The following is a 25,429-nucleotide window of genomic DNA, read 5'->3' as shown; positions in this document are numbered from 1 at the left end:
TGAGAGCAGAGTAAATGTTCATCAAGCAGTTTTCCAGAATGTATGCTGTAATATAAATTAATATAGTTTGTATTCTATAAGTTGTTGTGGAAATGAAATATGAAAAGCATTTAGGTTGCAGTTTTTAATCAGTATATTTATTAACATTTTAATGTCTGACTATTTGCTTTTTTTCTAATCTTTTCTATGCAAATTGATTCCGTCCGCTTCTAGAAAATTGATCTCAGATGTCATTTCACTTGAAATGAATTGAAGTCTGTAAAGTGAATGAAATTAAGGAAGCACGTCTCTTTCACCTTCCAGTGCATTCAGCTGCCCATACTCTGAGATGAACTTGGACAAGGAAAGCCTCCTACCCGATCGGCTCAGCGGGGAGTTGCCTACAGCCAATCATGTCCCCAGAAACAGAAGGGTGGAAGCAAGGCAAAGATCCCCCTCTCCTATAATCAAGTAATTCTTATTGGAGCCAAGCCTATGACTAGCCATGGTGCTTTATTTCAGTGTTGAGTAGCATGATTTGTAGCTGTGTAATAGCTGGATAGTTTCAGGAAAACCTGTCTATTTATCTGCATTTTCATTTTCTGGGAAAGAATGGTTTCATCAGTGCTCACAGAAAAGTTCACTGACTAAACTGATTCTACTATGTGTGATTTAACAACATTTCGGTTTCACATTCAGTTTAACTATGTAAGCTACTGGGTGGTTAGCTGGAATTTAAAATGGGTTGTTTGCCTGTTGGTTTCACTCAAGAAAATGATTTATTTGGGTTTCTTTTATTTGCTTGGGTGGCCTTACTGACATGAATGTAAATTAATGTTACTCTTTGAATAACCACTATAAATTCTGCCATTATTATTGGAGTGGGGAATTGAATTACTGGGTGTGAGTTTTGCAAGAACGATTCATAACTCTGTAGCTGAAGCTTCTTGAAGGAGTACTGTGAAAACACAAATGGATGTGATGCCAAGAGACTTTTCAAATGATGATTTTCTAACAGAAATTTTAAACGCAGACTCCTGTGCTCATTTTGTGTTAGGGAGATACACAGAGAGTTTAAGAAGGAATGGAGAAGAGAGGTTTTTCATTCTTTTCAAGGACTATATTGAAGTAAATGTGAAAATGTGAATGTTTACCCTAAGATTCCTTCCATTTTCCTCTGTAATGACCAAGTATTTTCAGTGGTATCCAAATGAGATTCTCAGAGTTGGTTTCAGCTACATGCGTTCAGTACAAAATATTCAGCTGTCACTGAGCACTGTTTGGTTCATTTGTTCTTGAATGTCTAAGACTGTAGAAATCTGAAGTAACCCTAATTACCCTCTGGCAGCTAACTTAAATGTGGTTCCAGTGAAGCCAGTGACAGTTTCACCAGTTTTCTGTATAACAGAAACAGCACCAAGTGCTTCTGTTTGAATTCCCAGCTGGCATATTGCATAACATCTGTAGGGTCCTAAAAGCATAGCTGTGTATTGTAAGAGATGGAATAGGAGGAAAATATGATACTTTGAAGTTTTCTTATGTTTCAAATCTTTGAAATTGAGAGTTTATTATCAAAAATACAATTAGGCAGGTTAAACAGCAATGCAGTTGAATTGTCTGCATGTTTTACCTTTAATAAGAAATGATCTGTGATTTAACATTTTGTGACTTTTTGAAAGAAACCCACAGCCCTATTTTTTTTTCAGTTACACTGATGAATCTTTATCCATAAAGAAAATAAAGTGAACAATATATTAATTCTCTCTTTTTAAAACATTTTGTTAATTTATTCTAAACAGTGATAGAAAATGTCCAAGCCCCGGTCACATAGGCACAAAATCTGCAGCTCATAATCGATCATCTGGAAAAACTGTATCAGAAACAACTAAGCAGGAAGACAGAGAATGTGCATCTCCTTGCAAGAAGCCCCTATTATGTGATGTGAAAGAAAGGAAGCCACATGGGTAACTATCAGTTCCTTTCAAAGTATGGGTTGTTTAGAGCCTATTTAAAATGCAGCACAATTTATTTAAGAAATAAGTAATACATATCAGAAAGGATAGGAAAAATACTACAAGTCAGAGAAATTATTGAAAGTAATCTCTTAACTCTCATGATTAGAGTCTTTTTCTTTTATTTTTGACAAAGAATGACATGAAATTGTACATTGGAAAATAATATTTTTGATATATATGTAATTATATATATATATATATATATATATAGGGTATCTTTGAAACTGAAAATCTGATGCACTTATGTGGGGAAATATGTGAGGCAACAGCATTCCTTTTCTTATTTAATTAGTTATAGCATCAGTGCATTATTTTATTTATTTTTCTTTGCTGAACTAGCATTCCCACTTTCCTTTAAGACAAAAGGACCTGCAGTAATACAAAGTTAAACTTTTATTATTATTCTTTGCTGTCAGTATTTCTTTAGAACATTCTTTTACATTATTTCTGCCGTCTTTTGGAAAAGACCTATTAGGAGCATTGAACAGTGTTAACATACCTATCATAAGCAAATAGCTTTATTTAATCATACTCCATTGAATTCAAACAGTAAAAAAACACAGAATGACAGTAGTGTAGTTCTGAAATTACCTGTGTGAGTTGTTGTACAGCATTTCAACATTTCAATCATATTTATAGTAAATTCTCTTTTATTTTTTTCCTTCTGGAAGTAAACATTGGCCTGAGTATCTCTAAATTAATTGAAGAACAATGTATATGGTAATTTTTTTTTAGAGGGTGTTATCTTTATGAAGCCCTAAAATAACTTCTGTTATTTTATATTCATCTTCTGTTGAGTCATTTTCATTCAGAGAATAACAGCTTTGTGCCAACTTTGAACTGCCCAGGGGCTTTTTGAGTTGTTTGTATGCAATGATGGCTCTGTGCATTTTATCATCTAGTTTTCCACATTTTTTATGTATCCAGCTTAGCTAGAGAGGACTTTAAGTTGACTAAGCTTCCTTTTAAACAGGTATGAGAAATGGAATTCACAATATTAGGTATATTTGAACTACTAGAGTTATTAAATATTGAGTATCTGGTTATTACAATACCCAGAGGATATTTTCAGATGTTTATTCGAAGTACACATGCATAATTGAAGACAGATATGCCTACTTTTGTGCTCTTCAGCATCTGAGCTCATTCTGTGGATTTAATTATGTTTGTCTTCAGTACAATTGTGTATGTCCTTATGTTCCAGGTAATGTTATATTTCATAGAAGTACTTGATTGAGGAACCAACCACATACACAGCAAACTATAAGATTTGTTTTGATGGAAACCTAAGTCATGTTCAGCTAATTTCTAGTTCCTCTTTCTTTCTCTCTTAGCTTTTAATAGATATAAATGTAAGCAATGGAATTAAAATGGAATTAAATCATGCAGCCTATCTTGTATGTCTAGAACAGGGGGATGGCAAAGGATGATCTTTAAGGTCCCTTCCAATCCAAGTTATTCTGTGATTCTGTGATAAACAGGTCTGTTTCTTCTGTGGTTTTGTGTTTTGAGGTTAGCTAATCTTGATGGCTGACAGGATGTTAGCTCTAGTTTGGCTTTTTATCAGTGGAGCATTGGTGAAGATATTCTTGTTGATTGCTTCTCTGTTATTTATTAAAGCATGAGTTCATATAGTGGGTTTCTTATAACCTTTAAGGACTTTTAGTCTGGTGGCTATTTTAACAAAATGCTCTTCATGCACCTAGTATCTCTGATAGCTTTACATCTGTGGTGATTTAGCAAGAATTGGCCAGTGTCCTCAAGTTACCAAAAGAAAGAAGGAATGCACACATGTCAGCATGTTCATATAATCTTCATTTCTATAAGAAGCCAGGCTGAAAATATCTCATGAGAGTATGAAAAATAATTTCTCATTGGGTAGCTTTAAAATGAAAATATCCTCCCCTCTTAAAAGATCTCTTATTTTCACTTCTGTTGCCCCTTTTTCTCGATAAATGTCCCCTCTTTGCAAATGTTTCAGTTAGCAAAGTGAGGGTTCAGCCAGAGTTAGCAGGCAAAGAGTGATTCTGTAAGAACCACTCAGTAAGAAGTAATGAAAGAACTAAAAAGTAAAATATTGTCAGTGGGATCATTAAGAGCTGCACAGCGATGTCAGTACGGTAAAGGAGCTGGGGTGGAGATGATCGCCTGGGTAACTAACAAGGCTTTATAGGAGGTGCATCTGTACATATGTCTTTCACTCTATCCATCTTCTGCCGTGGACACATCCATTAACTTCATTTGTATTACAATTTTCTAGTTTCAGTTATGAAGAAAAATGTTTTGGTCTGATTTATGCAATTGTAGTTTATACTACTCTTGAGCCTTAATTGCAAAATTCATGTTAGTAGACATTAGTGTTACCATCTGCGTACGTCAGAAATTAGATCCTCTGTTTTTAATTTTATTATGATGAAACATCCTTTGTGTGGGAATCTTGTAGTTTTAGTAATGATCTAGCATTGTTAGTAAGCAACATTGTCATGCTTAGTGATTTTTATGATGTATTAATAAAAATATACATCTTATTTTCGTCAGAGGAGTACTACAGACAAAGGACTCTGTAAAGAACAAAGAGTGTGAAGAAAAAGAGAAAGAAAATAATCTGCTCATTTCAAATGAAATTAAAGGTATCATCAATGCTTTATTCATTTGATATTAAAATCTGCAGAACTAAAGAACTGTGACATTTCTTGTAATTCTTCATGAAACTGCATTGCAACTTTTCACATTTGCTATTTCTATCCAGTTTGGTGTTGGGTTTTTTTTGTTTATTTTTGGTGGTTTTTTGGTTTTTTTGTTTGTTTGTTTGTTTGTTTTTGACAGTAGCACTTCCAGTGTTGTGTTTACCTTATAATCAGCAGAGGGTTTCCTCGGAACTTTATTGCAGTTATAAAGATGAGGGCAAACTGAATGCTGACATAAATTATTTTCTTTCACTGACTTTTACAAATAGATAATTAAACCAATCTGAATGGCTCATTTATTGCTTCAAAAATGAACTGGAAAAACGTTCAAGATACAGAGTTACACATTACAGTTCTAACTTAGTGTTAAGGTGACCCATTAAGCTCCATCTCAGTCTGTTGTGCAGTTTGCTTTCTAGCAACTCGTGTGCAGAATGGGTCTTGTTCATGTGAGTTAAAGAGGGAAGGCTAAGATTTTTACTTCATTAAAAAACTGGAAACTGTCCCATAAAGGACTACCAAGATCATCAGATGGTGGTACGTGGTGGTAGAGTAAGTGGTGTGCCTATGAGTTGCTTCAGAGGAAATCTGTGGAGATAAGGAAGAAATTTCTCACCCTGAGTAAAACTGAAGTAGGCTACTCGAAAAAGGACATAGTTTAGCAAGATCCTTAATAGCCTAGTCTAATGCTTTGTTGTCAACAGAACATTGTAAGGTTTTTAGAGATCCCTTCCAACATGGTTTTTGTCATCCAATTTTCTATAGTTATATGTACTGCTTTGTAAAGAATTTTGATTTTGGCAGAATAGACAATTTGAGTAAAATTTCACCAACAAGCTTTGCTTACTAGCTACGATGCTTTTTTTGAGTTGTAAAAACCAGAATGCTTCCTTTAATTACTATTTAACAAAGTCATTCTTTGTCTCCTTTTTGAATACGTGTTTAATGCCTGTTTCATTCTATAACCAAGAAGCAGTAGGTGGGGAATTTTACTTCACATAGGTGCTGCTAACCTGAATTAAAAGACTAATGTAATCTCTTCCTATGTGGAATAAATTATATATTCCAATCCAATCATACTGTGCTGCCAGAAATCTGTAATAGGAATTTGTGTCCTAGCTGTTGGCCAGCAATGTATGTAAACTAGAACAGTAAGAATGCAGATATCTGTGAATAATAGCAGCTTCCCAGAACAGAAGAATAGAGCTATAACTAAAGTGAGCAATCCAAACAAGAATAGCATAGAAATTTGTGATTGTATGAATGATTGCTATTAAGGAATACTAGATATTGTTGTTGATTTTTTCATTCATAAATGAATTCCAGAGGTTTTCCACAGTTTTACTCAGCAACTGGGAAGCATTCTGTCCTGAGTTCATAGCAGACATTGCTTTTGCATTTGCAATGGATCTAAGTAAATGTAGATATCTTATGTAGTTTGACATCATTTAAGGCATGACTCTTCACTCCTTCCTCCTACGTACATCTGCAACTGCTGCTGCTCTCTAGACAGCAGCAGCAGCAAGCAGCATTTGGCTGAAGCCACATTCCCACCTGTGCATTGCATTCGAGGAGAGTGGGATGGGATCCTCCTTCCTTAAGTTAAGTGATATAAAAAGGGAAATGACCTTGCAAAGAAACCCATAGCATCATGGAGGAGTTAAATGTTATTTTCTAAATAAAACATTTAGTTAAAATGGGGGCAAGGAATTTGCAGACATTTATGGGTATTTTTCCTCAGAAGAACTGAAAAACTTTTTGTTGTGGATGAGACATAAATGTGTGGGCTAGAACTGTACATCTGATTCACTTGGAATTTTATAGCAGTGCAGTGCCGGCTTTGAAGAAGTTTTACAGCTCAGCCTTGGCATTAAGATAGTTCTAGTAGTACTGTATAAATGTTATAAGTGGGTGTTATTTATTGTATCAAAATATTTAAAATTATGTGACCTATGGTGTGATAGACCAACAGTTGTGTTGACATAGCTTTATGTTGTATTGAAAGAGCTTTTTGCCTTGTAAGAATAGTTACAGAGCCAATATAATCACAGTCGTAGTGGAAGAAGTCTTATGGTACTCTTCTAGCGTAAGCAAAATTGTACAGCCTTCTTAGGGAGGCCCATATATATTAATAGAAATTAATATGATCTTACTGTGACTGATCTCATCGTTGATTGAGGGATTTAATGCTTATTTACTGCTTTCTTTTGTTGAAGTTACTGAAGAACCCAATACCCAGAGGCTTCTGTCCCAGCCAGTTGTTGTGTCTTCAAAGCTGCAAATCCCTGGCCTACCCTTGCGTTGGGAACAGCAAAGCAAACTCCTGCCAAGTGTAGCTGGGATCCCAGCCAGTAAGGTTTCTAAGTGGAGCACAGATGAGGTAGGTTTTCCCTGTATCTTTTGTCTCACTGCCAACATCTTTAAATTCTTGGTTGATCCAGAGCTATAGATTAACCCCATAAACTACAAATGATGCCTTAGTACTCAGAAGGTTAGAGCCAGCCAGACCAACTGATCCACAAAATGCCCATTCAGCTACCATCCGGCCCTGAAATTCATTTTGTATATATATAGATATAGGTATAAGCATACATAGAGATACACAGATAAATGTATATGTATATAAACAATTAAATTTATGTGTATATTCACTGAGTTTAGAGAGGGAAAGAAAAGTGCTAAGTGTATGGCCCAACAGATGCTTGATATCTACACAGATGACATCTACAGCATTACAAACATTTTGTGGAATAGCATAGTGGTCAGCTTGGACTGAGGACTATTCCCTGTACATAGTTTGGATATGACAATCTGTTCTAGAAATTAAGAGTGTAGTGTGGAGAGCAGTAGTATTTTAATGGTCAGACCATGACACTTAATTTCAAGATCAGAGCCCTGCCACTGTTCAGGTGGGTAGTCATGCTTGGGTAGGTCCCTGCTTTATTTTCAGAGGTGAAGCACCTTTCTGTAGATGGAACTGCTGGATCTCTTCTACCAGAGAAAAATGAAAATTGAAATTTGATAGAGGATTTGCTAATTCTTCTGCTGTAAAGAATAAGGGAGGAGAAGGCAGCAATTAATTTTGTTTGTGAAAAGAGAATCAGTAAGAGAAGACTCATGATTCTGGATCTTCATATTAGAGTAACTGAGTGATTTTGAGGGAGTATCTATATTTCAGTCTTAAGATGTCCTGTGCACAACAGTGACATGTGCTCCAGTTTGCTAATCCCTCTAGTTACATGTCCAGCTCCATGACTCCATACATCAACAGAATGTGGAAGACTTAAACTGAAGATGCAAAAACGGCTAAAAACCATTACTTTAATGCTTGTTAGCATTTAAGATTATTTTGAGAAAACACTAGTCTAATTAAATCTGTTGTTTTATTCTTTGTGGCAGGTCTCTGAATTTATACGGAGTTTACCAGGATGTGAAGAACATGGCAAGGTATTTAAAGATGAGGTGGGTACATTTTATTTCAAAAAGTTATGGAGTACAAAGCTTAATGGAAAGATTAATTTTATTTCATCACTAAAGACATATAAGAAGTGTTTGGATGAATTTTGTGTTTGAAGTCAAAAGCAAGTATATGGACTGTAAGGTTGTTTTGCAGCTAATGGGGTGAGAAGAAAGAAGATAAAACTAAGTGTCAACTAGGTCTTATCACACTTAATGCATTTCAAGAAGGCTAATTGATCACAGATTGCCAGTGTGAATAGTTCAGGTGCTTATCCTTACCAGGCCATATGAATGTGCAAAGTATGATGCTGTATTATCCCATGTTGTCATCCCTTGCAAGTGGAGAATAACTGTGGTACTTAAACTTGAGAAGGTAAATGCACCTCCTGAGCATGGCCCTGCTAATTCTGGGACAGAAGTTTCCAGGTTGCAATGTAGATTTTAATCTAAGGACCGACAGTCTCTGGGCGTTTTGCACTTGCTTAGATTTTAGGCATTTTACAATTGTATCTGCTATGCAGACCGAGTTCATCCTGCATCACTTAGGAGGACTCTCCAAGAGATTTAAAAATCAATAACAGCTGGTGCACTGCTGATTGAATCAACAGATTGGGAGTGCCACAGAGATGGATAAATACTAAATACTTTTGTTTTCAGAGGTATAAGAAAATTCTTGCCTCCCATAGGGGAGCAAGCTCCATCTGTCTGTGCAGGACCATTCTCTGCCAATGGTGCCAACCGGAGTGGACTGGCTGGCATCTGTACAGTTCACAGAGAAATAATACCCTGTCTACTAATTCTAATTGGCATACAGGCATGAATGATGTTCATTCTGGAATACTCTATCAAGCTTACAACTGAAGGTCTTTCAGTAGGTAGAAGGTGTTGGTTCAGACTTCTGCTGTGGAGATGAACCCCCATCCTTATGTTATGAAGCTGCAAAAAGCCAGGCACCCCTATACTGCAGTGCTTCTGGTTCTGAGCCCATCCAGTCTGGCTTTGTAAATAAAGTGAGTTGACAGTAACCTCAATAACCATGTGGTGCTGATCTCACTGCAGTGCTTCTCAGCTTGCAGTGCTGCAGTGGTCTGCCTTAACAGCACGTCTGATTCAGAAAGCTCATGTCCTGGTTTCACAGGAAATTAATTACACTAGTTCTATCTCAAGTCGGTATCTCTAAGTCTAAGCAATGCTCCCAGTTTAAACACAATTGACTTTTAGGCTTAGCTGTCCTGTTCACACTGAGAAGTTGCTGCAGATAGCAAAGATACTGAAGTTTACCAATAAGTATTTGCCCCAGTTTGCTCTGGAATGTGAGGGCTTTGGCTCTTCATGGTCAGATTTAGAATCCTGGTGACAGAATGATTTGCTTACAGTAGAATATTTGTTTGTAAATTTTATTAAAGAAAGAAACACAACAAGAGAAAAAAGGTGTTTTTTCAAAAGGCATTTGTATCAGAGGCAGTTTTACCTAGTCCAACCCGTGTTTACATTTGGGGCATTCATTTTAATTTCCTATTGAATGGACAGAGAAAAGTGGCCTGAAGAGGGTTCTAGTTTTCTAGCTAGGAGTGAAATCTGGAGACTTGCTTATGAAGGCTTGCATACAAGGAAAAGCTAAAATGGCAAAATTAGTTACTATGTTGCAGCACTGTTGAATTCGACTTCATTTTACATTTTAGTAGCTTTTTTTTAATACAGTCAGTATGAAAAAAAAAAACACGGGCTAGCTACAAATTAGCCAGACAGTTGTTTTCAAGCAGAAAGATCATTATCCTGTTCTCTTGGACTAATCTGTCTAAAAAGTTTATAGCAAAGCTATCCTGGAGTTTGAAAGCATTTGTATTCAACCATTCTTTTTAGATTGTCAGGTAATTTTCTCTTTATGTTTTCTGAACCATCTATACTGCTTCACTGTCAGACCTATTAATAGCTTTGTGTGTTTTTCTTTTAAAGCAAATTGATGGAGAAGCATTTCTGCTAATGACCCAATCAGACATAGTCAAAATAATGAGCATTAAACTGGGACCAGCCCTAAAAATCTTTAATTCCATTCTGATGTTCAAAGCTGCAGAGAAAAACTCACACAATGAACTCTGAAGATAACGGAAAATGTGTACAAGCCAGCTTCCTCCACTGGAGCTCATGTTTTATTCAAAGCACAAAGACTCACCAGAATTATTGAGTAAGGACTCTCAGAAAGGAAGAAAACTATGTTCTGCACTGGTGGACTGTTCATATTCTCCTAGAGCCGGTATACATCTGAATCCTTCTGGGAAGTGCTCACGCTTTTGAGAAGGTACTTTTTAACAACCAAGTCAGCTAGTCCTATTTACCAAACTAATGGCGCTAATTCTCCATGGAGGGTTAGGATCTCTAACACTCTCTGGACATCAAGAAAAAACCTTCATTGATTATTTATGCTGTATTATATAAGGGAACATTAATATTTTCTAAGAATTCCTGAATTCTGCTTCGTGTACCCATTTTACTTTTTGGTAGCTATTATTTCTTACCATCGAAATAAAAAATGATTAGCCAAAAATTAGGCTATGGGCCAGATGAGACTGTTATGGCTAATACAAATTTGTGCCATAGTTTAAAGATGAAACCGTTAATGTTACATATGTGACACTTTATGCTACAGCATATAACTTTACAGATTATAAAGCTGTCTGTTTGCTTGTAACAAACCAAACCTTGTTGGGGTTGAAATTACAATGCTTTTTTGATAACTGAATGTTTTTACTTTTGCACGATTACAAAAATGTTATGTGAGTTTTTCCACCAGCATCTTTAATGTATTTTACCAAAAGATCAGTATAGAGAAGGCTGCAACTGAAAAATACAGTTTGACTTCATAGAAGACATTCATTTATGCTGCACAATAGAGCCCCAGCCTTTTACATGGGAGCCTGCTTACAGTCCTTCCACACATGAAGGAAAATACATGTATTTTGGGGTAAGATTATTAGCAGAAAAAGAAAATATATTTATTCATGGCTGCACATGATAGTCTCCAGTATACATACCAAAGCAGTGGAGATAAACAGTGTGCTAAAGCTAGGACTGCTACTCTGGCTTCATATTCAACGTAAGCTTGTATTCCTAATGGTGGGAGAATTATTTAACCAACCACTTCCTAGCTGAAAAATCTGATTTATAAAGGAATTAAGCATAGTAGGAAAGCCCAAGCATGGAGGGAAAAGCTACTTAAACACCTATCCTGTATAGGCATGAACTAGGTAAAAGGCATGGGTTTCAACAAGTCATTAGCAAGGCTGCAGATTCCACTAGCAGGTACTTGGAGGCTTATTATGTCAGGGAAATTTGTTGCACTTGGTATATATACACATAAGATGTAAACCGGATGCACTTTACACTGGAGAAAGCCTAGCTACTAATATACCAGAATTTTGCTTTTACAAGAAGAGAGAGAAGAGTTGGATCAAGCTTTTGGCAGCCCTCATCTTAGTACTGAGGTGGGCAGTTGCTCAGTAAGAACAGTTTTTCCGTTGTACAGAACTTGGAGAATTTAAAATCTTCCCACAGATTTCGCTAGGCTGTTCTTTGGCTGAAGTTCCTTAAGATTTCAAGAGCCCTTTGTGCCCCTTCCAGATCACACTGGTGACTGGTACCTGCCCCATAGTATGAGGTAAAACAGGGTCAGTATGAAGTAAGTTGCATTGCTCTATTAATTTCCTTCCATAGCATTGCATAAATAATATTTTTTACATTTTGTTCAATATTTGTACAGTCAAATTGCACTCTTATTGTACTACAATACAAATAAAACCTGAATTGGACCTGTCTGTTACATTCATGTATGCCCAGGATTCTCAAATTAAGCTGGATGTTCCAGAGGGTGGTGCGGAGTAGTTCTTCACTGTATTTCATTGTGCTTGTGCATCTGAAAGAGCAACTCAGCTACTGCAAGCTGACCTCACCCAAAACATTTCCTAGATCCATAAACTTGAATTTTGTCATTGACCACAGCTGACATGGAACGGAAGATGCTACATTCTATAGTTTTCCTTCCATGTACTTCCTTGAACTCTCACTTTCGGTGTGTGTTTTTCTCTCATGTGCCAGCTTTGAAGCCTTCAGGGAATACCAATGTTTTGCCACTTGACAGAAATCACTTAGGAACATTAGCAACTACCTGAATTCTTATATTCCTACTTATAGGGTACTGTAGTTTAATGAAATGGTTTGGTTAAATGAAATGGTCTGGTTAATTCTCTCTACGAGATGTAGAAAACTTCATTTGAATGAAGCTCTCTTTACTTAGCAAGAGCATAATCACTTCATTCACTTTTGTATGATATGTGACAAGGTAATAGGGCAAACTCTGTTACAAAGCACCCAACAAAAGCAGTAGGACACGAAAAATACTCCAACATAGTTGATCTTTGAAATGATAATTGCAGTTGTGTTGGAGATGACCCAGCAGTTACATGGCTAAGGATATCCCAGTTTCCACGAGAGGCAAGTGAGAATCCTGAAACTTCTTTCTATGAGAGTCAGGTCATTTATTGCAGTATTCTCCCCTCATACTGCACTATACCACTGTAATCTCTGAATTGGACTCACCCTTGTGCAAGCAGTGCTTAAGAAAATCCCTGCAGCTTCCTAAGCCACATTTTTGAGTGTGGAGAATACTGGTGAATGCAGATACTGCTTCGACTACATCAACACTTCTAGAAATGGTGAAAAATGAAACTCTTTAGCAGAATGTTTTGGTTTGGTTTGATTTAGTTTTGGTTTTAAAAAAAGCTATTTACCATCCTGTATATACTAACTCATGCCGTGGTCAAGCTTGCTGGCAGCTGCTGTTGTCCATCCAAAGCTATCCACTATATCAGGATTTTCAGGGGTGCAAGGCACTTAAGGAATTAAGAAGGCTATGGTAGGGAGTAAAGAAGACTGTGGAAGAAGAGAGTAGGGCTCCATTTTGTGCGGGCAGACAGGACACATACCATGTGGAGAAGACTGATCTGTTCTGGGGAATAAGCTCAGATAGAAAATGAGGCATTTGTTTCCGAGCACAAAAGCTGTTGTTACAAATGCATATGACAGCATCCCAGAAAGTCATTCTTGCTACTTTGAGAACTGATCTCAGAATCCTCATTTGGCAAATTTTGGATTAATGTTAAAAGAAAGAAGAAAACATATCATGCATTGGCTAAAGAATGAAAACTCATCATCTTCAGTGTTTTAAAGCAAAGAAATACATTCAAGCACTTTCAATGATCACATGAAGATAACATAGTAAGAGAGGTAACAAATCTTTAATTTGTGTAAATTCAGAACACTAAGTGCTCACATTCACTCATAAGTACTTTTTAATTCTGATGGTAAAAATACTGTCTTAATTTGTAAAATGCTTTATGTGGGAAACTGATACATAACACCTGCAGCAAGCTAGAATATTGTATTTACTCTAATGCTTCCAGACTGCTCTAGACAGTTTTAGATTTTTCCAAAAGTAACCAGCAGGCATCGTTAAACATAACAGTTAGTAATATACAGACGCTTTCACTAGAACAAGTGCAGTGATTTATCCTCACAGCAAAGATATATGACAAAATTCCGAATGTTCCTGAGTACACTAGCAAACACTGGGATGTTTAGGTATCTAGCCCTCTCTTTACTTGACCTGGGAGGAATGCTTGAGGGATGTCCATCTCAAAAATCAGGGACATGAGGAATTTCAGCGTCCTTTGGATTCTGCTTGGGCACTGGATATTGAACACGTGAAATGCAGCCACCAGTGCTGCCAGAGCTGTGGTACAGTCACTGAGCTGGGCTACTTCTTGTTTTTCTATGTACAGAGCAAACCTGCATGAATTCACATTGAAGGGATTTTTAACTTCCAACACTGGTGTCAATACCTTCACCTAAATGAAGAAAAAGAATATTTCAAATGATATCACAGCATCATTTGGCAAACTGTAAGTTGTAAAAACATCAAAAAATTCAGTAAGCGTAGTAGTACCACTTTGAATTTAACCTGCATTTCTGCGAATGTTTGCCTTTTATCCAAAAGGCAGGAGAATGTCATCCTTCTCCAGGAGCTAATTTGGGCCAGCAAGAGGCTGAGGGATATGCCCAGGCAGCTCATAAGAACAAGACCACAGCTGCTGGTGTTGTTTCCTACCTCCTCGTTCACTGCAGCAAACAGACTGCAGTCATCTCCAAAGACATCTGGCAGAAGTAAACATGCGGCAGTCATCTTCATATCTGTGAAAGACAAGAATTTTCTGAAATACAGATGAAAACATTGTAGCACTGTGATATCCTGGAAAAACAGATTGTGGCTTATGAAATAACTAACAACTCAGCAGTGGAACTGCTGCTCAGTCCAATTTGATGAGTAGCTTGTGCCACAGTAAAAGTTTAGGTGCCTCATCTGGCAATTGGCCATAGTATTCAAATTCATAACACACTCACAAACTCTATAGTCCAGTTAGGAAATGCATATCTTCCTCGAGTGGTCATGGCACCAAGTTTACTAGAGTTCAAGAAGCATCTGGACAACACTGTCAGTCATATGGTCTGATTTTTGGGTGGTCCTGTGTGGAGTCAGTAGCTGGACTGCCTATGTGTCCCTTCCAACTCAGGTTATTTTATAATTGCTTTGACTTCCTGGAATTATGCCTTTTTGGACAGCAAATGAAACTCTCAAGAAGCACTTCTCACAGAGTTTAGCTGAGGTGCAGGGATCTACAGCTGCAGTTCAAGAAGGGTAAATTTTATGACTAATTCTTTCAAATGTTTTGTCCCTACAGAACTACCCTCACCCCAGTTTTCAGATCAAAAGGTGAGTGGCAGCAGTTACTTGCTCCTTTCTCACAGCCAGCAAGCCAAACATGACATGGACCTCTCTGTATGACTCAGATCCCTGCTTTCCAGAGACTTTATGCTGTACCAGTTTGTGCTTTCACCCCTAAAGTGAATTTACTCCTGGAGAGACAGGGTACTTGAAATACAGCACTAAGTACTTCTTACATTTTTTCACTTCCAGCTTAAAAACAGTCCTTCTCTTTCTAAGGGAAAGTTTTTTTTTTACAAGACTGTTCCTCCTTCTGATTTCTTGAGGAAAAGATGGTTAACCTCCTTAAAGCCCACAACCCCTTTTTTATTGCTGAGCATGTTATATGGCATGGAACATCTCTTTTACTAGTTAGGGTCAACTGCATGGTTGTCCCCATCCCAGTCTCTTGTTCATATCCCCCAGTTCTACTCACTGGGAGGAAGAATGAGGAACTGCCTTTAGACTGTGCAAACAATGCTCAGCAACAGCTGACAAACTGGTGAGTTATCAGCCCCATTGTTTTGGTCACTAATCTAAAACACAACACCATACCGACTGCTCTGAAGAAGGTTAATTCCATCCCAGCCAAACCTAGTACAGATATTCAGAGCATAGATTTGTACTGACATTTTAGAACGTTTTCCTCTGTGTTCTCTTTCAGATGTTCTTGCAGCATAATGTTCATTGGATTATTCTTCACCAGACATAAAGATAATATGCTTTCTGAATAAATCTCCAAAATCTTAATTGTTTTCTGATAAACATCCATGTGTGTGAGAAGCTGGAACTCCCTAAAAAGCTAAAATAAAATATAATTATTATTGCAATGCTTAAAGCCAAAACTGAAAACAATAAATGACAGTAAGATAAGTAAAAAAAAAAGACTGTAAGTTGGATGGTATCATGGCTTCATTTCTTTTCAAAACAGGGAAGAAGTATATGAAGTATCATCAAAGGACTTCCAACAACCTGCTGCTGTTGCATGGCATGGTTAACTCTTGACTGATGCAAAAAAAGTTAAAGAGAACAGTGTTGATCCAAACATCCCTGAACATCCACAGTTGTGTCACATCTATAGTATAAATCAATGTCATTATTAAGTGTACTTCTGTTACCTGATAGGGGCATCTTAAGAAAGGAAAAAGTCTAAGAATGTCCTTTAAAGGTGTCTTATCACAGATCATCTTCCTTCGTATTTGCATTGTTGCATTCATTTTTTTATTCACTTCTTTCCAGTTTCTTAGAGTTTTCATATATTCTTGCTTCAGCCAGTTAATCTGTACGTACATTGCATCACCTTCAAGATAAGTAGATTCTTCCTAGCAACAAATCAAGCACAGAATTGTAACAAATCACTTTTCATCTGATGTGAGTTATCTTGTCAGTTCACAATGGAGTCTACATCAAAGTGTAGTGAGTGAAACTTAGCAGAAGGGTCCTGGAGGGCAGATTGAGTACTGGCTCTGTGAATTGACTCTTGTGTACTGTCACCCTATCATATACACAGAATCTGTCTTCATGTGGTTCCAGAGCTACCAGCTAGTTCTCCCAGGCTCAATTACACATTAGAGGAAATGCATGTGCCTAGTTTGCCTAATTGTGGGGTTGGTATTGTTTTTTTTGTTGTTTTTTTGTTTGTTTGTTGTTTTAATTAATAGGTTGTTCTAATATCATAGAATGGCCTGGGTTGAAAAGGACCATAATGATCATCTAGTATCTCAGTGTAACTCTTTAGCAATATTAGATCTGTATTGCCAAGAAAAATAGGATTTTCTTCATACTCATCCAGGTACTAAAAGCAGGACAAGAAACTTCCATATTCATATAATGGAAGTATTTACCAAGAAGGAAACCAGAGGAATTAAGAGAAAGAAACCTCTTAATGGAAAGCATTATTTGAGTCACTTGACAGACAATGTTATTCCATACTTGAAAATTTAATTAATGATTTTCCTCAGAATTATTATTATTTATTGTCCCTGCTGTAACTCCACAAACAGTAATTACAAGTGTGAGAGGTGGTTATCCATAGCGGTACATCTGTGGCTGTAGCCTGTGGCTATTTAGTTTCTACCATAGGAAGCAGTGAATTTGCCCACTGAAGCAAGCTGAGAAAACATACAGATGCTTTGTTAGTGTCATTACCACTCTCACACTACACTTAAACCAGCTTTTCTCAAATGTATCATCACTAATACAGCTATCATCTATGTCAGTGGTGGCCTATGGGTCAGGGCCAATGCAAGTTGAGACACTTCTTTGTTTTATTTCCCAGAATATTTAAAACATAGAGCTGAAAAAAATACAACATTCAAGACTGCTTTGCAGAGCACTCCGTATACAATTTAATTTTCCATTTTAACATCCTTTTTTAAATTGTGTATGTGAAATTCCAAGATTTTCAAGTACAACGTATAGAAGTAAAACATTGTCTCCCTCCTACTATATACCCATGGATTTCAATAGCCAATGTTATCGAAGAAGAAAGACAGCCCTGAATGTTAATTACCGTGATTCCCACAGGTACTCCCTAGCCCTTGCTAGGCCAATGTTACATCAGCATAGTCTGCTCTCATAAAGGACTTGACTGAACAGTAGCATTTGTGCGTGACCAATTAGACCAGGCATTCCTGTCCTCTATCTGAATGCCCAGAAGGAGAGGTCACAGATCAAATGATTTGGTTCATACCCTCCTCAAGCTGGCCGAGAGGAAATGGCAGAGCAGTGGCCATTTCCCTGAGTCCTTTCAAGACTCCAATGAACAGGGGCTGGTGGACTTTAAGTAGTCATATTGTTATATTTCTTAGCCTCCAGTAATTTTTTTTCTTCCATCATTTCTTCCAGTCACTTTTCCAACCCAGGCAAACTTGTGCCTTCCACAATGCCCTGCATTATGTTCAGCAGTTTAACTATTGTGGTGTCGAAAGCTATGCCTTCATCTTCTAATGATCTTACTGGATTCAGTCAGATAGAGGTCAAACAGTTCGCTTCTAGTTGTACAGCTACACCATGTTCTGTCCTCAATTATCTATTTTCCAGACAAGATTGTCCTATTTAATCATTCCACATAAAACAGTTGTTCTGTACTTTAAAAAATCCCTGTTATTATCTTTGCACATTGTCTGATTTCACTAAAGTCTTTACAAAACAAGCACCATACAGTTTAAAACACTAGCTGAGATACTGTGATACTACTGGTGTGTACAGGGGAATAACACATTCCCTGTTGTTTCTTTCTTAAATAACTCTGAGTATTCAATGTTTTTCTTCAAACAGCTGCTTAGCATTGTGCCAAATGTTCTTCAGCAAGATATAAGAATATCATTTGTGGATGATAATAATAAGCTTAGAGCCCATAGAGTCTATGTTATTAGAGCTGGGTTTTCTCCTTGATCCTTATTGAGCATCTATTGGCATTGAATTTTACCAGCTGTTTTTCTGCCCTGTTAACTCAGTAACATGAAGTTCTTCTACCATTCTCCAAAGACAACCTTTGCCTTTAGTACCCTTAGAAGCACCAGCAAATCTGGTCAGCCAGCTGTTCTCCTTTTTCCGCGTTGTTTAGAAATATATTTAACTGCATAAACTAAGCATTAACAATCTTTTCTACAGTACAACCAAACTATTTCTGCTCAGCTCCAGTTTATCCCCTCAGATTATATCTTTTAAGAGCATTTGAAAGGCAGGTGGTGAAATCTCTCCTGAAGTTAATGTAAACTATCAGCTGAATTTCTGATGCCCTCAGGGTTGCTGAATGCTTCAAAGAACTAACACCTTTATGAAGCATGGCTTCTGTTTACAGAAATTTCATTGATTCTTTCCCAAGTAATTCATCTCTTAGTTCTTGTCAATTTGGCGAATAAAAATAGTAAATTTATTGATCAACACGTTCCCAAAATTTTGGAAACTGGCATCAAATTTTCTACCTCCAAGTTGGTACATCACATTTAGAAGTTTAGCTGGTTTATCATTGAACACATTTGAAGTTTTTTCACAAATGTTGTTTGCTCCTAGGAATTTGCTACAGCTTATTTGAATGATTTATTGTGTAACTTCTCTACTGACCCCTTAAGACACAGAATCACAGAAATGTAGGGGCTGGAAGGGACCTCCAGAGATCATTGAGTCCAACCCCCCTGCCAAAGCAGGTTCCCTACACCAGGTCTCACAGGTAGGTGTCCAGATGGGTCTTGAATATCTCCAGAGAAGGAGACTCCACTACCTCCCTGGGCAGCCTGTTCCAGTGCTCCATCACCCACGCTGTAAAGAAGTTCTTGCGCACAATCATGTGGAACTTCCTATGCTCCAGTTTCTGTCCGTTTCTCCTTGTCCTGTTGCCACACACGGCTGAAAAGAGTCTGGCCTCACCACTTTGCCCCTCACACCTCAGATATTTATAGACCTGCATCAGGTCCCCTCTTAGCTTTCTTTTCTCAAGGCTAAACAGACCCAGTTCACTTCACCTTTCTTTATAGGGGAGATGTTCCAGGCCCTTCAGAGCCAGTTGAGACCTTGCCCTTGACTCCAGTATATCTCCATTCACCTAGGCAAGGCAAGCAGCTACAGCTGCATATAGTTATATGCATATAGTTATATATAGGGACTCTGCATATAGTCAGCCAAGTCTTGAAGAACTAGTTAGGTTAGTAACATTATTAATTAGCTAGACAACTCCATATGACATTTTTGTAAGGAACAATGGACAGGTACTGGCAAAAATAGACCAGCATCGTCAGAAAGAAACGCTGTCATTACCCACTAAGAAAAATAAAGTGATGGAAAGCCAGACTTTGTTATGGTAATCATCCATTACATTACAGGGAACGTGATCATAAGTAAGTGATTTTCTTGCAGTGTTCTGCCTGCCTAGAGCAATCATCACCTATAATCTTTTCATCTTTTTAAGCTGCACTCCTAGGCTGAAGAAAGCTATTGGTAATCCTAAATTATACCTTGTAAATATACCTTGTTTAAACTAGTAATCTGTATAATGGATAAAAATACCTAGCTGTGAAGTGCATCTAACCAATCAGTCAAATAACAGAACTTCAGAAACCTATGAAGTCTGCACTAGTACCATTTAGATAGAAAAGAAGGACAGTTTTCTACTGGCTTTAGTAGCTTTCAATATTTCAGAGATTACTTGGTTGTTTAAGTGCAGGAGAAGCCAAAGTTTATCTAAAGGATGCTTAATGATAAGTCTGAAGTAGAACACTTGGTGAGTGCAGAATATTTCTTGCAATGAAACAGTGTTCTGGAGCTGGTATTAGACACCAAATTTGCTATGATTTGGGGGCCTCCTCGTCTCCTACACACAGTAGCAAGTCTATGCCTTCTGTATCTAAGCAGTTCATTTAGTCTCTGTACAGTTTCATTCCAAGTGTGGAATTATACAAAGAATATAAACAATATACTGTAATATACAAAGCTACGGAAATACAGATTAGGTGGTAGTTGAGAGGCTAGAATTACTGCATCACTGCATTCTTCTATTTCCAGCTGATTTAGAGCAAGCGTGCTTGTTTATCAGTCAGGAACAGCATAGAACAGTGGACCTCACTGGTGCATAAAGACCAATGGCAGTGGCTGCCTTTAGCAGAACCAGCATGAAATTAGAGAACAGCAAACTCAGATGTTTATGGATGAGTAGCTGTTTACACAGGCAGCCTAGCTGAAAATATGAAGGGAGAAAGTGTCCTAATGTATACTGTTCATTATTTCTAAGCATGGTTCCATTCAAATACAGTCTGAAAGCTGTTAATTGAGTGGGAGAGTATGGCATCACTTGAATTTTACACAAATAATTTAGAACCTTAGGATTTATTGAATTCTAACATTGAGATAAATTTTGTCTTTTATACATATATAAATTAACAGACTGTCATGCTTGCAACAAAATGTCTTCAGTGCATAACTTGCCTTATAATTGAATTTTCATAGTCTTCAACCCCTGTTCCTATTTTCTAATTTGCTTTTTTTCTGGAAAACTGTAATAACTGAACATTAACTCAGTCACACCTAAACGTGGGACTCAGAATATTTTCATTTTTTCCTTTTAGTTTTTAATTTGTGAACAGGTTGATTGTTAAGGTAAGTAGGAAGGTAACCGAGAGGTGGATTTATTTGGGGAAAAAGAAGTTACCTCAATGGGACACCACTTTGCAACCTATTTTGCACTAATTTCAAGTGAGATGTCAAGTTAACTTTGACATTTGGGGTGTGAATGGGTTTGGAGAGTTGACTACTGAACCGTTATGCCAACCCCATCGCATTCTAATTTCTGGAGAATCTATCATCAAAGCAAGAAAGCTCATCTAGTACAGCAATATCCCAGTAAAAGTGTGACAGTAACTTTAACCTTTGGTTATTGCAATACACTGTGGAAAAGCAATCCTATGTAGACTAAAGACAGATCTGCATTAAAGATCTCCTTTTTCAGTGTCTAATTAAACAAATAATCCTTCATGTGGCTTGATTTTCAGTCATGTTACCAGTAACGCTGACTTTCATTGGAGTGATAATAAGACTGTTGGTTAGCGATATTTAATGTTTTTCAGCACAGTCTTAATGGCAGTGTACTTACTTGCTGGATAATAGGAAGAAATTCCTTTATTTTTAAATAATAGAAATTGTGGGTTTGTTTTTTGCTGGAACATGAGAATTTACTTTGATACCTTTAAAAAATGAGGGTTTTGTTTTGTTTTGCTTTTTGTTGTTGTTGTTTTGCTACAAGCAGATGAGAAATACTGTGAAACAGAATAGAAAAAGAGGTCAAACATTAATGAGGTAAGCAGGGTACATCCAACATTTTTACATCAGCGTAGCCTAGACCTTGCCTGAGGCCCTAGGAAGACTCTTAAGCCCTTGAATAAGGGAAGAATGACAGTTGTAGGAAACACATACTTGAGTGCCTATGCCAATAACCACTCTTAACTTGGCATCTCAAGTATCTGTAACTAAAGTCACTGGATCTGGGAGTCACACAGATAATAGGGCTCTTTGCTAGTGCTACAGATAGCTTTTGGCAGTCACCCTTCCCACAGAGAATATTCAAAGCTTTACTGGAACTGCATACAAATAGACTGCATCAAGATGCTAACCTTTAAACAATGAAGCATACATACATTAAAAAACTATGGTCCAAATGCCTCACCTATCTCACTTCCTGAAGCAAGATAGTTAGTAGTTTGGTAGGAGATAGGTTCTTAAACAAAGCCCAAATTCCACAGTGTCCATTTCATTAATCTTGTTTTTTCACCCACAAGATATGGCCAGAGATTCTAGTAAAAATATCAGTTAAGTTCTTGTTAAAAGCCCTAACTTGTACCCTTTAGCATGTTATGAGTGTCCCAGTCAGAGAAGTTGCTACTTCTCTTTAAGGGAAGGAAGAATTTTTATGCATGATGTGCATTACCAAGGTATAAAAGCTTCCAGTTACTGTTAAAAGCCACTATCATAAATCCTAGAAGTCATTAATGTCAACACCAAAGTAAAATGACTGACTAATCACAGAGTGATGAAAAGTCCTCTGGTGAGAACAGCAAGCATCTCTTGCTTATCTCAAGGGTGTATAGCAGTTCATGAATAGTAAATGTAGCCTAGCTGTTGTTAACGACAGTGATCAAGATCTCTTTTATAAAAAATGCCAACAGAACCTATTAACCCTTAGGTTTTAGAGAGTGAATTGAGAAAGGACCAGTAGAGAGCCCTGCACGTGATTGGTTTACTCACTGTAGACCACAGATTCGGATCTCTCACCTGGGACATATTCTTTTGAGGGTCTCCACTAATTTTTTCTCTAGAAAAGGCAGGTTAGATGGTAATAAAAATCACACAGGCAGGATTGGTGATGCGAGCATGTGAGTTTGTCTTTTAGACCATACTTTGATACAGGGACCATCTTGCTGACCAGTGGTAATGTTGGTATAGCTGTTACATTGCCTTTCGTTATGCTGTTTGCAGTTCTCTCATCAGCTCCCAGCAGCTAATAATACGATTTCCTTTGAAAAGACATCCCTAATTTCCTTGCAAGCCATGTTATTGCTTAGAGTATTGCTACTGCTTAACAGTTCTTGATTGCCGAGCCTACTTCCATCAGAGCTGGCATCAATTGTCAAGGTACTTATGCAAGCAATCCTGGCAGTAGCCTTTTCAGTGTTTTCTCTTTGCCTAAACAAAAAATATGACGTTTGCATACTCACTGGGAGTGTGGTGGAACCCTTGCCTGGCTAAATGGGTTCTTCTTCAGATTAAGAAATGGTTTTCATAGGTAGCTATTTATGTAATTATCTGAATCTTGTGTCTTGATCTTCGAGTACTAGAAAGTGGGTCTTACTGTTCTTTTTGGAATATGTTCTGGCATATTGCATCTCATAAAAACAGTGTATAGAAGAGTTTTTAATTCCACTATTGCAAGAAACAGCCTTTTTTTTAACTTTTTTTTTTTTTTTTTCCTGTGGCAACTTTCAAGTTTATCATAATGATGTTTAGTACGAAGTACGTCTTTTGAGTTATTTTATTTGGGGAAAGAATGATCAAGTGAAAAAGAAAATCTGAGTGATCTGTCGCAAGTTTGAATCTGAAACATAAGCAATAAGTTGAACTGAGAAAGCATAGCAGTCATGGCACCCTTCATGTCCAAAAGCTGAACACAAAGACTGGGGAAACAGCATAGATTGCTCTCATGCAAAATGAACATGTAGCCTACTGAAGGATCCACACTGACTCATATTTAATTAAAGTAGGCTCTGCTTTAATTATACACAATTACCCTCTTGAGCCAGTCAAATACTTTCAGAGCTAGACTTGCATGTCAGTATTAATTGCAAACTTTCAAAGCCACGTAAGTCATTTTATTTCTGACCACAAATGCTTTCTAATTTGCAAACTATAAAACAGCAAAAGCAAAATGGGATGAAATTTGTTATGCTCCATCAAGGAACTGCCCATACTTCACCCCTTCATGTTAACTCACAGAACAATGGAGATATTGAATGATATGAAAAAGCATGAGGCATAATGTGCGCAGCAGCAATTTGTACGCAAAGGTTTTCACTTGACTATCAGAGCACTTTAAAATACTAACTAAGCAGTGCCACACACTATATGTACACATCAAAGTTTTAGTAGAAAAACATTACATCAATACAATCATTGAATGATCATTTGTAAATCCACTTTCACACTTTGGCTGTGTACCTACAAACACATGATTTTGAGGTTTTTAATATAAGAGGAAAACAGGCTATCACTCCTGCTTCAGCAGTGTACAACATTCACTGCATAGACTAATTCTGTAGCTGCCAACAACATCCCTCAACCACGTGGCTCAGAGAAGAGTTTCTGTATCTCCTGCACATCAAGTTAAAACTTTGAAAATCTTTCACTCATTTAATTAATTTGGTTTCTTCTTTTACCTGCTGATGGCTTTTCTCCCCTTCATTTCTCCCTTTCCACCCCTATCCTGGGATCTCCTGCCAACTCCTATACTCTGCTTTCTTTGAAACCTTGTTTCAAGTTTCCAGTTCCTGCAGTGGCATAATCACATTGATGAACAAGATGTCATTTGTTTTAATCACCTCAAAGACAAACATACTCCTACAAAATGTCTAAAGGGGTTTCGAATCTAAAGTTGTATTGAGTTAAAAGAAACTCCATCTCAGAGTTGGCAGTACTCGTTCATGTTTACTTCTTTCTTCAGAAAAGACAATTTCTTAATCACAGTGAGTGGGAAGCCAGTGAAGTGGCATGAGACGTACAAAAGGATTGGTTTTACCATTTGCCTCCCTGCAGTAGGCCCTAAGACCACCCCCAGAGGCTCCCCAGTTTATCAGTCTGACAGCAGCAATATTTTACACAGACTAAGACTCAAAGCAAAAAAGACAACAGAGATAATCTGTTTCACCTCATTAAATGGTTGCATGTCCTTCAATAGTCAGCTCCCCTGTGCCAATCTGTACAAAGACTGTTTCCTACATCTGCCCTAAATCAGGTACTTTATACAGGTTAAAGCTTCTAGACTTCATCATGTAATTTGGCTCTGGTTATCCACAGATTTTGACCAAAGTCAGGAAGCCCATCACACTGCTTTCCTCCAACCCTCCTTCTGTTTAAAGATAGGAGGCCCATCTATTTTTTCTGAAGGAAGCTTTCACTGAAGTATCATCATTGAATGGGAAATCTCAGCCTTATGGTAAGACTGTTCTCACCAGCTGCATTGTTCTATATTGCACAATAATGTCAAAAAAATCACATACAGTATCACATATCTCAGCTTCCACCTGGATGCTTCCTGGGCCAGAGGCAAAAATGTATCAGGCAAACCACTCTTCCTTCCCCAAAGACAGATATATGCCTGGTAAAGAGTTAACAGTATGGACATACATAAACTAATTGATTGAATCTCTTCTTTATCATATTCTTGTAATTAAGTTTTACCATATTTTAATTGTAGCACTGAAAGGAATGTGAGG

General features: G+C 37.4%; 2 protein-coding genes across 9 annotated transcripts in view; one reads left to right on the top strand and one right to left on the bottom strand.

Moving 5' to 3' along the window:
- Positions 1-11,957, top strand: part of L3MBTL3 (L3MBTL histone methyl-lysine binding protein 3) — a 78,471-nt gene extending 66,514 nt beyond the window's left edge. For 4 of the 8 annotated variants that reach the window (XM_015858558.2, XM_015858553.2, XM_015858555.2 and 1 more), the window contains 6 exons: positions 304-450; positions 1,779-1,943; positions 4,533-4,624; positions 6,898-7,061; positions 8,081-8,143; positions 10,097-11,957. In XM_015858558.2, coding sequence (XP_015714044.1) covers positions 304-450; positions 1,779-1,943; positions 4,533-4,624; positions 6,898-7,061; positions 8,081-8,143; positions 10,097-10,240 — 775 coding nt within the window. In that variant the 3' untranslated portion in view covers positions 10,241-11,957. The remainder of the gene's footprint in view (positions 1-303; positions 451-1,778; positions 1,944-4,532; positions 4,625-6,897; positions 7,062-8,080; positions 8,144-10,096) is intronic. The other 4 variants (XM_015858560.2, XM_015858557.2, XM_032443584.1 and 1 more) reach the window with 3 other exon arrangements.
- Positions 11,958-13,412: 1,455 nt separating this feature from the next.
- The window catches only part of SAMD3 (sterile alpha motif domain containing 3), a 29,781-nt gene continuing 17,764 nt past the window's right edge, over positions 13,413-25,429 (bottom strand). The window contains exons 6-9 of the mRNA XM_015858563.2: positions 16,073-16,276; positions 15,585-15,756; positions 14,301-14,383; positions 13,413-14,040 (exon numbers count right to left, since the gene is read on the bottom strand). Coding sequence (XP_015714049.1) covers positions 13,771-14,040; positions 14,301-14,383; positions 15,585-15,756; positions 16,073-16,276 — 729 coding nt within the window. The 3' untranslated portion in view covers positions 13,413-13,770. The remainder of the gene's footprint in view (positions 14,041-14,300; positions 14,384-15,584; positions 15,757-16,072; positions 16,277-25,429) is intronic.

This window comes from Coturnix japonica, chromosome 3 (genome assembly GCF_001577835.2).
Source record: "Coturnix japonica isolate 7356 chromosome 3, Coturnix japonica 2.1, whole genome shotgun sequence".
Lineage (NCBI taxonomy): Eukaryota > Metazoa > Chordata > Aves > Galliformes > Phasianidae > Coturnix > Coturnix japonica.
Note: the sequence above shows the minus strand (reverse complement) of the source record. Positions and strands in the feature narration are given on the sequence as shown.